General features: G+C 35.5%; 1 protein-coding gene across 1 annotated transcript; it reads left to right on the forward strand.

Annotated features, from left to right (window-relative positions):
• The first annotated feature begins 1221 nt into the window (after nt 1-1221).
• On the forward strand, nt 1222-2378 carry LOC149166109 (ribonuclease S-2-like). Its single transcript, XM_089430047.1, has 3 exons — nt 1222-1266; nt 1400-1534; nt 1878-2378. The coding sequence occupies exons 1-3, from the start codon at nt 1222-1224 to the stop codon at nt 2376-2378; spliced, it is 681 nt and encodes a 226-aa protein (XP_089286173.1).
• Nucleotides 2379-17718: the final 15340 nt, after the last annotated feature.

Consider the following 17718-nt stretch of genomic DNA (forward strand, 5'->3'; position numbering starts at 1 on the left):
TTAATTAATTGGTCTAAAACAAAAACAAACACTTCAGATATTTGAATATCTTTTTAAATGGCATGCTTGAGCCTTGTGTTATTCTCAGATTGATGTTATATTAGGCTGAATATGGTACAAATACAAGGAATTGTGTGGGTGTTTTTATTTATTTATTTTTGAAGCCTTAAAGTGAAAGCTGTAACGTATCTCAGATTTTGCTTCTGTCGATAGGTTGAAAGAAAAAAACTATTATTTAGATGTTGGATTTCAGAATTTCTTTCGTCTACATTTGAATCGAGACTTTTATACTCCATTTTGTATGTTCAAGCTGATTGTTATATTTCATGTTAGATGTTAAAATTAAGTTGAAAATAGTAAAAATAGAGGGTGATTTATATCCATGGTGTTTTTTTGGGAAAAGCTTAAGAGAACATGAATGAATTCATAAATAAAATATGAGCTGGGGCTCTTCTATTGATCACACAATCTATAATATTTACAATGAACCAAGTAAAAGTAGTTATCTAAAATATCTTGACATGCAACCACATACTTAAAAATAGTCTACCACTTAACTAGACTTGATTCAATGCCCAAACACTCATTCACTTGGTTAACTGACTCTCTAAACACTCAATGACTCAGTTAACTGACCCTCTATATTAGCCAACTCATAAAGAAGTAATTATCTTATTTTAACATTTCTTCATCACCTGATCGAATTTGAATTATCAGCTCTGGCTGCTAAATGAAGAAAATGGCAGTTGAGGGTTAACAGGCCTGACGAAAACTTACGGTTGATTTGGTAGAATCCAGTGCCTATACCATGCCTGAGGTCTGTTGTCAATTGGACAGCCCAGCATATCAACGCACAGGGCGTATTAAAGCTCACATAAATGGCAAGATCTGAATAGATAACGCCTTAGGTCGTAACCAGTCCAAATCCCACATCCGTTGAAATACAGAGGAGGAAATTAATGTTAAGCGTTTCTATCCTATATTTATGCTCCAACTAATTAATGTTAAGCGTTTCTACATCTCCTCTATCCCCCAATTATCATATTTATACATCACAGGCAAACTACGCGATTACGCTTCGCTCTGGTTGTCTCGTAAGAATCTGTTGACTGAACTGAACCCTAGTAGATAACTGCTGCATTCTCAACCCTAATGGGCTTCGTGCAGAGTTGTAACAAAAATAGAGATGTCATTTGCATAGCATTGCTCTGCTGTAGCGTCATGAGCTTGGAGGCAGTTGAAGATCAGCTCATTTTGGCCATGCAGGTAGATTCCACTGCAAACGCAAATTGCAAAATTAAAGTGCTAGTCAAATTTTGTAATGTTTTCGAGTCTATCTGTGCTAGCATTCGTATCATCTAAATAATTAGATGATCTGATTTCTGTGTTGTTTTAACAGTGGCCGGTAACCTACTGTAAGATGAACCACTATAAATGTTGCTGTCCTCCGGAAAAGCGTCAGGAATTTTTAATCCACGGTCTATGGTACGGCAATACAAACTGCAATCTTGCTGTCAGCTTCAATGCTAGTGAGGTATTCTATAATAGATCATATGAGCATCCCAACATTTATCTAAATATAATCCATTTTCTTGACATTAATATGATTTTTTTAATCTGAAATTTATTGAGTGAGAATTAGTCTAGATTTATTTTAAATATGAATTTAATATGAGTTTAGAATGTAATCTAATTTTATAAGCTTAATTTTTTTATAACCTTATCTTATTTAAATATTTTAATTGTCATAAATAAACCTCCTCCGTTATAAATATAAAAATCTAAAATTCATTAAACACTTATTTGAAATAAATAAATAAAATATATTTTTATGTTACATATTTAATGTGTATATGGTGGTCAAATGTCATCTACAGATCAGAGAACTTGTAAGGCGAAGGCTTAACCGAGAATGGCCGTCATTGCAGTACTCCCGTAGTGAATTCTTCTGGCGATGTGAGTGGATGAAACACGCCTCTTGCTTAGGTATTCACCCACCCGAATATTTCAACATTACTCTCCGTCTCAAGGAAATAGTCGAACCCGCGCTGGCGAATGTGTTGGCGTACCGTGGCAAACTGCTGGTTGACTCTGTGAGGAATGCATTACATGCTAATACAGGAGTATATCCAATGATTGAATGCAGTCCAAATGACTTGCTCTCTCATATTTATTTCTGTTTCAGAGCGACAACTAATGCTACAACTTATATCCTTACCTCGTGCGCTCAATCGTATAGAAACTGTGGACGTCAAGTTATATTTCCCCGAGCTGAAGGCCACAATTGGTGTAGGGATAGAACTCAGTGCCCCGTAGCAAGAAACATGTCCACACCTGAGAGCTTGGAGTTTCCAGTTGATGATAATTGTGAGAGTTAGGGTTTACAGGTCGTGCTTTCTGTCCGAGTTAGAGTTTATAGGTCATGAGAGTCTCTTCGTATGTCCGTATAACATGCTTTATTGAGAATAAGAGATGTACTCGTAAATATATCCTTTTGCTTCGTATTTTCATTTAATGTTTTCATTGTACAGTGGCTTTGTATTATATTTATTGTACAGTGATTTTGGTTTTGGAATTTAGTATATTTTGTGTTACAGGTGAAGTGATTTTGCATTGCCATTTTATAAATATGGAAACGACAGCAGCTCGAAATGTTCAACGTTAAATCAGCTTGTTTAGAGAAGGCCCATATCTGTGACCGGATTTTTTTGCGTCCAATTACCATTTTATACACAATAATATAGACTTTGATGTACATATGGCTTGTGTTAAATTTTTATATGGTAAATATGCCTTTACTTTATTTTATTTTGGAAGCTTTCTTTTTTAATCTGCACTTATTACATTTTCTCCTGGTTTTAATTTCTTTTGATTTATTTAAGATTTAAATTGGATGGAGAACATATATATATTAACATTTTTTTTTAAATTGAAGGAAAAATATTAATTTATATATATATATAAAGTTGTTTGGAGGTTATAATTTATTTACAAAGTCATTTTTTTGGAGTCATCTAAAGAGGCGGAGGAATTGCTTGGACGGTTAAAAGTGGTTGGAATCCGGGCAAAAAAGTTTCAAAAAATCTTGTAGAGGCAGTGTTTGAATGGTGTTTTTGATGTTGGAAATGGATTCAGCGCATCTAAAACGTCTGAAACACCTAAAATTCTGAGGTTTAACAATTATAACTTGTTGAATTGAGGCTTCTGTGATCCATATCAGATTTATGAGAAAAGTGCTTCGGCTTAAATCACATGTAAAAACATTTGTCGACGCGTTTCGAACCAACTGGTGTGGTTCATCGTCAGGACAAGTTGAAGAGTTAGATCATGACTACATCTTAAATAGGGAGAGCAGATCATCCAAACCGCTAGGTTTGACCATCAACGGCTATAATAGACCCAAAAACTGCTAGATTTGTTTAATTATATTAAAATGTTAAAACTAATATCTTTATAATATTTATCATGTGTAATTAAGTAAAAAGTTAATAACTATTAGTAATAAAAGGGAATTAATATATAATAAATAATATTATTTTATTATTATAATAAATTACAGTAATAATTTTCTAATTAATTTTATTTTTATTTTTATTTTATTTTATTTTATCTATTTTTTAATCGTGAAGTTTATCCAATGGGGATAAGAGCTACTAGATCTAGGTAAACAAATAGAATAATATTAATTATTTATATTATTTGTACTGCCTTATTCAAATAAGACATGAAAAGTGGAAATATTTTATAATAATATTAATCAAGTATAACTAGTAATCTTATGGAATTAATATATTAAAAAATATCAGTTATTATTGTACTTTGTTATGATAAAAATATTAGAATTATTGTTGATGGTTAGGGTAACTAATTAATATCAATTTGCACCCGGTCGTGTAGCCGGTATGGTACGACGGACAGGTTGCCACCTCCCCACCCGGGATTCTCGGTGCATGTCGGCTGCTCCAGTGACATATTGTTATCACCACTCTGCTTAGCAACTCATGTACATATGACATAAATGTAAATATATTGTGAATAAATGTGAATATATGGGCTTTATATAGCTTCTAATGGGACTGGCCCCCCCACTTATTTAAAAAACTAATTAATATCAATTTATTAGTGAAGTTATCTAATGGTAGCATATCTTAATGGATCTAGGGATGTTAGTACAAGCAAGGATTGATTATATTAAGATAATAATGCTATGATATTAATTATATTATTAAAATATAAATATATTGTGAATAAATGTGAATATATGGCCCACTTATTTAAAAAACTAATTAATATCAATTTATTAATAAAATTATCTAACAGTAGCATATGTTAATGGATCTAGGGACGTTAGTACAAGCAAAAATTGATTATATTAAGATAATAATGTTATGATATTAATTATATTATTAAAAATTTGGTAATTTAAATATAAATATATTAGAAAAACAGACAATTTCTTTATTCAAGATAGTCCTAAACAAGACTACTACCAAAATAAAATAAACCAAGTAACAAAATTTAACAACAAAAACTCCACCAACTAAACGTTTAAAATCAATTATGAAGAAATAATTGGATCTTTAAAATTATTATGATATCTATCTCTATCGTATACCTGTGAAGAATCGAAGGAATTGGTAGAGTCGCAATTAGAAGGATACCGGCCATCGTTGTAATTTGGCCACAGACAATGAATCGAAAAATCCTATGGGGGTTTTCCTGTGCCTGGATAGCAGCAGCTAGCTGCTCTATTACAATACGATCCTGGCCACTGTTAAATCAATACACCAACATCAATTATTACTATACACCAGATTCAAAAATATACCAAATTGATCAATTTGAAAGAGTAATTTTTCTATTAGAAATGCTACGGAGTCCACCTGCTGAACCAAGTAGAAGAAATCAAAGTCCTGAGCCTGTAATGCCTCCAACTCCATGGTGCCGTAGAAAAGGAATGCTATGAGAAAGGCACCTGCGATTTTAGCCGAGCCTGATCTGAACAGGGTATAATCCATTTTGGATGCTGAGATATCCACCTATTTCTCTGTCCACAGATGGCTTATTAGGCTGCCAATGCCTATATAGGATGAGTTGGGCGTTAATGATTGAAACGTTCAGAAATATCTGTGAGAAGATTCCACTAAATGTGAACGGAAGCCCGAAAAGACGTGTATGTAAGTGGGATATTGCGACCAGAAATCTGACAGAGAACGATGTGACGGCCATTGTTCGATACTAAGTGCGGTGGCGGCTTGCAAGTTCCAGTGTTCACATTCTTCCACTCTTTATCTAAGCAACTTGAGGTTCCAATAATCTACCGATTATGCCACCTCCCCATTTATCAGGCGACATGTCTTTGTCTCTGTAATAATTCATCTTTCGGTGAGCCGCTTTCTGTTCACAATAATTAAATTAGTTTGAAATATAAGGAAATTTTGAGTACATATCCGCGGCTTATGTTGTACAGTAAATAACTGGCCTGTCACTGTGCAGTAAATGGATGCGGGGATTGTATATTCTCATTTCTGGATTTAAGCAAATAAATGGGTGGAATGGGCGAGTATTGTATAGGTTCATCATCAAATTAAATTTTGAACAAGTATATTATTTCACAGCTAGTACTGTAACTGTTTATTATTAAATTTAAGCAAGTACATTATTCTACTATATATATACAACCCCGCTTATTAACTACCTAATAACCTAGCCCTATATTTAGAATTAAAAGAATGCTGCTATTATCCTGTCTCTATCGTCGTATATTGTCTGTGATGGAAAATTATGACACTGGCTATGGTCCAGAGGATACAGGGATATTCGCATATATATACCATATATACCTACCAGGCTACCACTATAGGCCACTGTTTAATAGTGTTACGAAGACAAATAAAGCGATGAGAAATAAAGACATTTCTAGAAGAAAACAGATGATACGGGCACAGGAAATCATATTAAAATAGTATATAATATGGGCATTGTTTAACCAGATGTTTGGTGTTAGAATATTATTTCTGGACTTTAACGGTAGTTTTTAAATATATAAATAGATTTAATATCCTTAAAAATTATGGACACTTCAGAGATTTCAAATCACAGTTTTTTCTCTAGTTTTAGGGAACTGCTCCTCAACACACTTTCTTTTGATTTCAGGGCAATTCCAGTGGACACACTACTTGCTCTTGGTTCTCTCTCCGGTGTGTCCATGGCTGGAAGGATTCAAATCACTTCAAATTTATCGTTTTAATTTTTTATTATCAAATTTCTAATAAAATCTATTTTTTTAACTAAAAAATATTTTACAATTAAATTATATATAAATTATTTATATATAATTTTAATTATATATATATATATATATAATTTTTTTATTATGAATATAAAATTAATTGTATTTTAATTTATAAAAAGTTATTAAAACATTTTTCTAACATTTAGAAAGCTTTTTGATAATTAATTTAAATATAATTTATTTTATAATTATTTAAAAACTAATGTACTATTTAAAAAGATTATTAATTAATAATTTTTGAACACTTATAATTCTAAAAACTTTTTGACTATGAATATAAAATGAATTTTATTTTAATTCTTTTAACTTAGATTTTAATTAAAATATAATTAACTATTACTCTATTTTTATAACTAACTAATATTTATATAAGAACTTGGATATCTAACAATTTTAAATTAATGTATTTTTTGTGTTTTACTTATTTTAACAATTTTAAGTTAATTTATTTTAATATATATCTATATATGTCCCTTTAACTTATATTAAAATTTAATTAGCTTTTTATAGATCACTCTATTTTTAACATTTTTGAAAATAATTTAATTTATGATTCTAATATATATTTATAATGGTCCACTTACATTAAATAAATAGAGTTGTCTATTTAAGGTGCAAAGTGTGATCTGCTCATTCAACTTGTCCTGATGATGAATCAAACTAGTTGGTTCAAAAAGCGTCCACAAAAGTTTCTCTATGTGATTTTCGTCGAAGAATCTTCAAAAATAATTTTAATAACTTTTATATAGATTCAACTTGTCCTGACGATGAATCAGATTGGTTGGTTCAAAACGCATCAACAAAAGATTCTCTATGTAATTTTCGCCAAAAAAATCTTTAAAAATAATTTTAATAACTTTTATATAGATAAATATAATTTTATAAATTTATTAAAATTACCCATTCAATTTAATTTGTATAATGTACCCAATTCATTCCATGAATGTTTGGTTTTATTTTAAATTAATCGATTCTTTAAAAAAAAACTACAATATAATTTGTGTAATGTACGCAATTAATTGATTGAATGAATGTTTGTTTTTATTTTTATTTTTAAATTAAATGATTCATGAATTGAAAAAAAAGCTACATTATAGACCTCACTGACATATATAAACCCGACCGGGTCCAAAATCATATCATAAAATATTATATAATCAACCAGTGACTTGGGTTTGTTCTCAATATATTTTTCTTATCATAAATTTTGCAAAGTGAGTTGAACGTGTGCCTGCAGGTGTCGCTAACGAGTTCCACAAGGCCGCTTTAGTTCCGTTGATTAAGGAATCAAGTTAATCATTTAGTTCATTCCAGCTCTCAGCCGTCAAAGAACTAGTAGGCATATTGTTTTTTTGTTTTTTCCCTTACACATTCATGCGAAAAAGTAGTGGAAAGTTTATCATATTTGAAATTAAAATTATTAATTTGGTTCTCTAAAATTTTGATGGGGAGTATTGATTTTATTATTAGTTAAGATTGTAATCATTAATTTCTGCTTTGTTATTATTAATTTAATATTAATTAATACATTTGATTAGATTATAATTTTGAAGGTTTTATTGCAGCTTTTGTGTTATGTGTATAATTTAAGCAAATATTTTCATAAAAAAGTTAAAGTGTAAATGTGTAAATTTAGTGGTGGTTACTACTTACCAAAATTTTATGCAAGTCCTTATCCCTTAATAGGAAATTAAAGGATGAAGTATTTTATGCAAATCTTTATCCCTTAATAGGAAATTAAAGGATGAAGGCTTTTCATCTTTCAACATAAACAATTTTGTTTGTTTTATATAATTTTTTAAAGATATCAAAAATAACAATATTTTGTTCCTATATTGAAAAAACGTGACAAGCAAAAGGAGTTTCCCCGAACAAATAAATTCAATAGGTATACTACATGGCTCGTTGAGGCAGTTACGCCCAACAATTTTAGAATTTAAATGATTTCCCTAACTATTTCTGCCTATTAAATTGTAATTAATGTCATTATCACCGCAAAACATTTGATTCTCCATTGATAGTAACTATTGATATGAGTATGGGTTTTTGAGTTTTCTTATGAGAAAAGTCTTATAAACATCTTCGGTTCTTTCATTCATCATGAAATATATGTACGATAATCCACATCATGTGCACCTACATCTGTACCTGTACTTGTACCACTACTTGTACCTATACCTATACTCTACTGCAACCTGTGCATAATCTCCATATATCTGTTATCCTGTTGACCTGCCTGCAAGATCCGATCCTCTAAATTTGTCCCATAGGAACTCATAGTTGCTATGTAATTTATCGGTAACTTCCTGCTAAGAGAATCTGCCACCTTGTTCTCTTTACCTTTGATATACTTGATATCAAAGTCAAACTCACTGATCATGGCCAACCACCGAGCCTGCCTGCCATTCAAATTCGATTCATCAAATAGATACCAAAAACCACTGTGATCATTCATCAATAGAAAACTCTTGCCAAGAAGATAATGCCTTCACATCTTCAATGCATGTATGATTGCTGACAACTCAAGATCATGTGTCGGGTAGTTTTTCTTGTGCTCATCATAGCATACCACCTGTACATCCTGCATAAGGACTCCACCAAGTTCTCTCTTGCAAGCATCTGTACATACTACAAACTCTTTTTTCTGGATCTGCAATTTTTAACACTGGTGCATGTGTCAACAACTACTTGAGCTGCCCAAAATTGGTTGCACACTCCTCTGTCCATTGAAACTTATTACCTTTCCACTGCAATGATGTGATAGGATAAGCAATATGCGAGAAGTTCCTGATGAACCGCCTATAATAACCTGCTAACCCAATGAAAGATCTCACCTCATCCACATTCCTGGGAGCTGCCCACTCCATGATAGGTCTTACCTTTTCTGCGTCCACTATTATTCCATCCTTGGAAACAACATGTTCCAACTAGTGTACCTTAGCCTGAAATAAATTGCATTTGCTGAGCTTAGCATACAATTGATGCTCTCTCAACATTGTTGATAAATGCTCGACATGCTCTTCTTCATTTTTTTAATATACCAATATATCATCTATGAACATAATAACAAACTTGTCCAAATACAGATGCAACACACTATTCATCAAACACATAAAGGTAGATGGAGCATTAGTTAAACCAATGGAACTACAAAAAACTCATAATTCCCATATCTGGTTCGGAAAGTTGTCTTGTAGATGTCCTCTTCTTTAATGTGTAACTGATGATATCCAAATCTCAGATCAATCTTCGAGAACACTGCTCCTCCCTTCAACAAATCGAACAAGTCATCAATCCTTGGTAATGGATACTTTTTCTTGATGTTCACTTTGTCTAATGTCCTATAATTAATGCACAACCTAAGAGTACCATCCTTCCTTTTCACAAATAGTACTAGTGCGCCCCATGGTGATACACTTGCCCTAATGTATCATTTTTCAAACATCTCTTTCAACTGCAACTTAAACTCTACCATCTCAGGTGTGTTGATCCTATAAGGTGATTTTGATGTTATAGATGCCCCTAGCACCAACTCAATAAAAAAGTCTACTTCCCTGTGAGGTGGTAACTCTGAAATGTCTGTAGGAAATACTTCATAACAATGTTGTAGAACTAGGTACCTACTCAAAACATATGTGTTGGGTTTTGTTATATTCTTTCCACGACTAGCCCACGTAGTTAACTAAGGGGGGGCGGAGCACCCCCTTCGTTGCGTCGATTGTGTAGTTGGGGGGTGGGTGGCAGCAGGGGCGGTCATAGGGGGTTTGAGGTGTACCCATAACCCCACTTTATGGGGTCCAGGGTAGTGCCCCAGAAAATTTTGGTTTTGGACCCTATGTTAGGTTGGGCGGACCCACATATGGTTTTGTGCATGATTTTCGCACATGTTTTTTGGACGCAATGGTTTTCGGTCCATGGTTTTGGATGCTTTGGCATGTATAAATATGTATTGTAACTTTAAAAGGAAATAATGAAAAATCAAGCTGGTAGTCTTGGTTTTTGGATCCAGGGAAATCTCTATGTATATGTGTTTTATGTTTTATGCTCTCGCATTGTTTATTTTCTGTATTTTAGAATTTCTATGTAGGTAATTCCTATACGGGGTTAAACCATACATTTGGTATCAGAGCTATTTTGGCTTCAAGGGGACACCTTTGTTGTTGAGGGGTTTCGCTCGGGCCTGTGGTGGACCCTGTTCAGTGGGAGATCTGCAAGATTGGTTTTGGTGGTGAAAGAAGATGGCGAGCAGTGGAAATATAGAGATCGAGAAATTTAATGGTTAGAGTTTTGAGTTGTGGAAACTCAAGATGGAAGATCTGTTGGTGGATAAAGATCAGTGAATCGTGGTAGATCTAGGTACTAAACCAACAGGAGTGTCTGATGAAGAATGAAAGAAGTTGGATCGGAAGGCAAAGAGCACAATATGATTGTGTGTCTCAGATTCACTATTGTTGTATGTATCACGAGAAGCTATAGCAAAGGCTTTGTCGGACAATTTAGGGACTTTGTACCAACTTAAGTTTTTGGTGAATAAATTGTTCCTACGGAAAAAGTTGTATAACCTGAGGATGAAAGATGGAGACTTGGTGACAGAGCATTTGAACGCATTTAATACTGTGGTAAGTCAGTTCCCATCTGTTGATATTAAAATTTTAGATGAAGTTAAGTGCATCAGTTTGTTGTGTTCTCAACCAGATTCGTGGGATAGTCTGGTTATTGCAATAGGTAGCAATGCAATTGCCTTGCAATTTGATGAAATAGTCTCAACCTTACTGACGAAGGAGATGAGACGTAAAAATATGGAGAGCTAAAATGGTGATGCCTTGTCTGTAAGAGGAAAATCCCATAACAGAAACAAAAATAAGTCATCGAGTGGGAGATCTAAATCTAGAGGAAGATCTAAATCTCCACGAAAACCTGTAAAGGTGGTGTGCTGGAAATGCGAAAAGGAAGACCACTTCAAAAGGGACTATAAATCTAAAGCTCCTGACAAAGGAAAGGGATTTGATGAGGCTCCTTCTGTAGAGGCGAAAACCACCTCAGATGAAGGTGGGGATGTGTATTTGGCTTCTTTAAGTACACATGTAGATCATGAGGCATGGTTGATTGACTCAGGTGCATCCTTTCACTTCACTCCCCATAGAGAGTGGTTCTGTGAGTATGAGAAATATGATGGTGGTGATGTCTTCTTGGGGGATGACAGAAAGGTTAGAATCATTGGTCATGGAAAAGTAAAGTTGAAGCTGTAAGGTGGAAGGGTTAGAACACTTCCGGGTGTTCTGCATATTCCTACATTAGCTAGAAATCTGATTTCTGTTAGGAAGCTGGATGATGCAGGTGTAAAAATAGTGTTCGTGAAGGATATCTGCAAGATGGTTCGGGGAGCACTGGTATTGATGTGGGGAGTTCGGATTGGAACTCTGTACAAGCTGTAAGGTAGCACTCTTGTTGATGGGTGCAACAGTTCCGTGGTTCCTGAAAGTGGAGCAAAAAATATAGTAGTCTCTGGAGAAAAGACCATGCTGTTGCATCAAAGGCTTGGACATATTGGAGAGAACAGCCTTCGAATACTTCATGGTAAAGGTATGGTAGAAGGTATGAGTAATAGCTCTCTGGATTTTTATTTTTGTGAAAATTGTGTATACGGGAAGCAGAATCAGGTGAGTTTCCCCTCTTCGGTAAGAGGGAGAAACATATATTAGAGCTTGTGCACAGTGATGTGTTTAGACCTGTGAAGGTTCCATCACTGGGTAAGTCTGTGTACTATGTATCATTTATAAATGACTTCTCAAGGAATACATGGATATATTTCCTTAAGAAGAAATCTGAAGTCTTTGACAGGTTTAAAGAATTTAAGGCTCTAGTGGAAAACCAAACAAGGAAGAAGATAAAGGTGCTGAGAACAGATAATGGTGGAGAGATTTGCATTAAGGAATTTGAAGAATTCTGCAAGAAGTGTGGTATAGCACGGCAGAAAACTACTCCATATACACCTCAGCAAAATGGAGTTGCAAAAAGAATGAACAAGACGTTGATGGAAAGGGCAAGAAGCATGCTCAGTGGTGTTGGGTTAGGACATGAATTCTGGGCAGAGGCAGCGGATACTGCATGTTACCTGGTCAACAGGTCACCTTCATTAGCGTTGGAGGATAAGACTCAACAAGAGGTATGGACTGGTAAGAAACCCTCTCTTTCACATCTAAGGGTATTTGGATGTGATGCATATGTACATGTTCCAAAGGAGAAACGAACCAATTTGGATAGTAAATCTGAAAAGTGCATCTTTATTGGGTATAAGGATGGTTTAAAGGGTTATAAGCTTTGGAACCCAGTAACAAGGAAGGTTGTGTACAGCCAAGATGTGGTGTTCAAAGAGGTGAAAGATGTTATTAAACATGAAGTCCAACCAAAGGAACCTAAGAAGATAGAGTTTGAGCTAAAGGAGGAAGAATTACACTCTACAGCAGAGGAGGAACCAGAAGATGAAGAGCTACAAACTCCGGTTGTGAGAAGATCAGTTCGAGAAAGGAGGTAGCCAGAAAGGTATAGCCCATCTACTTTAAGTTCATATTTTGATCTATCTGTCACTGATGATGATCCTAGAACTGTGAAGGAAGCAATGGATTCAAAGGATGGAAAACTCTGGAAGGAGGCCATGGTTGATGAAATGGCATCTTTGCACAAAAATGAGGCTTGGGATCTGGTGGAGTTGCCGGCTGGAAGGAAACCCATTGGCAGCAAATGGGTGTTCAAGAAGAAGACAAATGCAGAAGGAAAGGTGGAGAAATACAAAGCTCGATTGGTAGCAAAAGGTTATTCCCAAGTGCTGGGAATTGATTTTGGTGATATTTTTTCTCCTATTGCCAAGGTAACTTCTATTAGATTACTTTTATCTGTTGTTGTTGCTTTTGATTTTGAGGTAGAATAGATGGATGTGAAGACAACATGTCTTCATGGGGATCTGGAAGAGGAAATATACATTAAGCAACCTGAAGGCTTTGCAGTGAAGGGTAAGAAAAAACTGGTATGCAAGTTAAAGAAGTCTATGTATGGGTTAAAATAGTCACCAAGGATGTGGTATTAGAAATTTGATACATTTATACGGGGACTTGGCTTCACCAAAATCAAAGTAGATCACTGTGTGTATTTCAAATTAATTGGTGACCGTGTTATTTATCTAGTCTTGTATGTGGATGATATGTTGCTGGTTGGAAATGACAAAGAAATTATCCAGGATTTGAAGACCCAATTGTCCTCCAAATTCGACATGAAAGATCTTGGTGCTGCAAACTGTATTTTGGGCATGGAAATTAAAAGAGATTGGGCAATGAGAAAGCTTTGGTTAAACCAGAGGAAGTATGTCAAGACAATACTGCAGAGGTTTAATATGCAGGATAGTAAACTGGTGAAGGTTCCTATTCCTATAGGTGTGAGGTTATCTGTTGAACAGTGTCCCAAGCCACAAGAAGAGGAAGAGGACATGTCCCGTGTTCCATATGCAAGTGCAATCGGTAGCCTGATGTATGCAATAGTCTGTACTAGACCAGAAATTGCACATGCAGTGGGAGTATTGAGCAAGTTTATGTCAAAACCAAGGTAGGAGCACTGGACAACAATAAAGTGGGTTTTCAGGTATTTGTGTGGCACTAGTGATTATGGTTTATGTTACCAAGGAAGATCAGGATTGGACATAATGTTGGATATTCATGGCCTTGTTGATGCAGACTGCGTTGGAGATCTAGATCAGAGAAGATCTACAAGTGGGTATGTGTTTAACCTATTTGGAAGTGCAGTCAGTTCGATGAGTAAGAAACAATCTGTAGTGGCACTTTCAACTACAGAGGCAGAATACATGGCAGCCACTCATGCAAGCAAGGAATTAGTTTGGTTGCAAAGATTGTGTTCAAGTATGGGGTTAGTACAGGGAGCTATAAGGATAGACTGTGATAGCCAAAGTGCAAGTTTCTTAGCAAAGAACCCCGCATATCATTCAAAGACAAAGCACATTGATGTTCAATATCACTTTGTGAGGGATATGATAGAAGACAAAAAGGTGTTGCTGGTAAAGGTCGACACTTTGAAGAATACTGCAGATGCTTTGACAAAATCTGTGAGCTCTGAGAAGTTCTCGTGGTGTAGAGAGACAATGGGCATTTCAGGGCTGGAAAAAAGACTAAGCTCGCTTGTGGCCCCTATGGAAAGAAAACAACAAGTGGGAGAATGTTGGGTTATGTTATATTCTTTCCACGACTTGCCCATGTAGTTAACTAAGGGGTTAGAGGGGGGAGTCATAGGGGGTTTGAGGTGTACCTGTAACCCCACTTTATGGGGTTTGGGGCAGCGCCCCAGAAAATTTTGGTTTTGGACCCTATGGTCGGTTGGACGAACCAACCTATGGTTTTGTGCATGATTTTCGCACATGTTTATTGGACACGATGGTTTTCGGTCCATGGTTTTGGACACAATGGTTTTCGGTCCATGGTATTGGATGCTTCGACATGTATAAATATGTATTATAACATTGAAAGGAAATAATGAAAAATCAAGCTAGTAGTCCTGGTTTTGGGATCCAGGGGAAAATCTTTGTGTATATGTGTTTTATGTGTTATGCTCTCGCATTGTTTATTTTCCATGTTTTAGAATTCGTATGCAGGTAATTTCTATACGGGGTTAAAACGTACAATCTGCATCCTACACTTCCTTGCTTTTGTCACTAGAAATGTGCACTGCAAATAATGCACACCCTTTCCTATGACTATGTTTGGCCTGCATAGTTGTCACCATTCTAACTAATTTTTCTTTCTTCTTACCTTGCAAGACTCTTTTTTCTCCATTGTCATCCAAGGACTCAAAGGATTTTTCATAACAATCCACCTTGGTTATATGAAGATACAACCAATCCATGCCCAAAAACATATTGTATGATCCCATTGACAGTGCATTCAAATGTGTTGAGTTACACATACTATTCAAATCAAATGTACAAGCTCTTACCCAATGATAAACTCTCTTCTTGGTACCTATAGTCAACTTCACTAACCAAGATTCTACATGCACTTCTTTATTCAAACCACACTTATCCACCAAGTTAGGATTAACATAACTATAATTAAATCCAGGGTTAATCAAAATACAAACTACTTGATCACAAAGCTTACCGTCCATATCGATAATAGACACCTAGTGATATGGTTGTCTGTTGTCTAGCACTAAATGGATCCTAGGAATACTCTACCCAACATCTCCCACTATCTCTGCCTCTTGATCATTGTATATCTGCGGTCTACCACCACGATATTTTGGACAATCTCTCCTATGATGCTCTCCTCCACAAGTCCAACACTGCAAATTATTCCAACCTTCATCCTTATTCTACTCCTCAAAACGATGTCCCTGTCCTTTTCCTGATGTATTGAACTTCTTAGATGGTGCAACATTCTCTTTGTTACCTATACCATAAGGTCTTACTCGCTTCTTGTCCCATTTTCCTTTGTTCTTTTCATTAACTTTCTAGTCTGGCTTAGTCTCAGATGCGCGGTTTGATTGCTCATAATAATGCTTCATCTTCCGAATGGTCTACTCCAATGATCTAGGATCATCAAACTAAATTTTGTCCTTAAATTATATCGACAACCCACTAATGAATCTCTGAATCTTGGCCTTCTCCTCCTTGAGGTAAGGCGCATACCTCAATAGCTCCAAGAACTTGCTAGTGTACTCCTCATATGTCATCGATCCCATCTTTACGTCATAGAATTATTTTTCCCTGTCATCAAAGTATCTCTCTGATAGATACTTATTTTGAAATAGCCTCTCGAACTCACTCCAAGTCAAGTCCTCCTCATGAATACCTCTAACATTCTTCACATCTTCCCACCAAAATATCTGCTTTACCTTTGAGATTTAATGTGGCTTTTTTGGCTTTCATGTTCTCTGAATAATCGTGAAATCTGAAGAACTTATTCATTACAAGCAATCATGCCTATGCATCACGTGATTTCTTTATCTCTCCATCAAATGTAGGCATCTTTACCTTCTTAAACTCGTCTGGAAAATATCCCATGTCACTCCTCCTATAAGGATGATAATGATGCCAATCATAATGCTTGTCAGAACCATAACTAGAATAGTACCTGTGTCCACCACCTCTCATATCCGGAGTATCCAAGGACCTGACATCTCTGATCATTTCCTCTCTATCCCACCTGTACTCACCATGAGACCTACTACCATATGCCCCATTAATTCTTTCCTCCTCATGGATGATTTGAAGTGGTCCCTATCTCTGCAATTTTGACAAACTCTGGAGTATCACTACATTTACCTTTTCTTGTTTCTCTTGTGCGTATATGATTCTGTCATCGTCTGCCTTACAACTCCTTATTTCTGTCTTTAAGCTTCTTAGTGTGTCTTCCAAATCAGAAGATTTCTCAACACCACATTGCTCATCTAATTCATAGGGAGAGCCTCGGGATCTGTAATCTACCATCTTGCTAGTCATCTTTGATATTCTTCCTACAAGGATTATCATGTCAGCTAAACCAAATCACAATAAACCAACGTACCTTAGCATAATTCGCGGAGGATACCTCATCTGCAGGATCAACAAATCAGTGTAATACATGTATAACATAATCATGACAGCATATAAAAATATAACACATAAGCATATAAGCATATAAGCATATAACCATCATTATAGTTAGGGTCTAGTCATTAATGCATGACCATATCAATTACACGTACCATGACCTCATGCATGACAACAATCCACCACATCACTATACACTTGACCACATGTGAATACTAACGTGCATAAATAATGCTTAATCAACGATACACTCATGACAACACACTCCACAACAACACCATCAACTTCCCATGGCTACCTCATTGCAACCATAACCCATACGATACAAATGCAACAAGAACAAAGTTTTACAACATAAGAAACACATATGCAGCAGACATCAATGCATGACCAACACACAACTCATCAAGTTGTAGGGGTGAACCATGCTCTGATACCACATTGTAACACCCTCCTCCCACATCTACCCAAGTAACTGTCCAACCGGGGTAAACATGTGATGAGAAGTTACTATGATATGATTCAACTCCCTGTGTGTCAGTTAAGGAAGTGGAACCGACATAACGCATCACACAGACCTTCCACATTAGCAACAGAACTCACAGGAGTCATCCCAACTACTCAAGTAACCAACCCCTAAGACCAATTGAAGTTTTAATGCATAAAACCCCTAAACACTCCCTTTATATGGACCAGAGTGCGTTTAGGAGGCTCCAAATGCTCCCAAAGCAAGGGAAAGCAAGTGTCTAGGGAATTTTTTCCACAGTGTTGTGCCTGTGACTCCAAGATTTGTGCCACTTTTTCGAGTCCAAATCCCAAGTCACTACCCATA

This window comes from Pinus tabuliformis, chromosome 5_1, assembly GCF_031772625.1.
Source record: "Pinus tabuliformis cultivar Carrire ecotype Pingquan chromosome 5_1, CPIR1, whole genome shotgun sequence".
NCBI lineage: Eukaryota > Viridiplantae > Streptophyta > Pinopsida > Pinales > Pinaceae > Pinus > Pinus tabuliformis.

What these genes read in the sequence shown, in the direction of transcription:
- LOC149166109 (XM_089430047.1), top strand. Translation starts at nt 1,222, where the DNA reads ATGAGCTTGGAGGCAGTTGAAGATCAGCTCATTTTGGCCATGCAG. An exon ending in AGCTCATTTTGGCCATGCAG is followed by an intron (nt 1,267 to 1,399) that starts GTAGATTCCACT and finishes TTGTTTTAACAG; the next exon opens with TGGCCGGTAACCTACTGTAA. An exon ending in TCAGCTTCAATGCTAGTGAG is followed by an intron (nt 1,535 to 1,877) that starts GTATTCTATAAT and finishes TGTCATCTACAG; the next exon opens with ATCAGAGAACTTGTAAGGCG.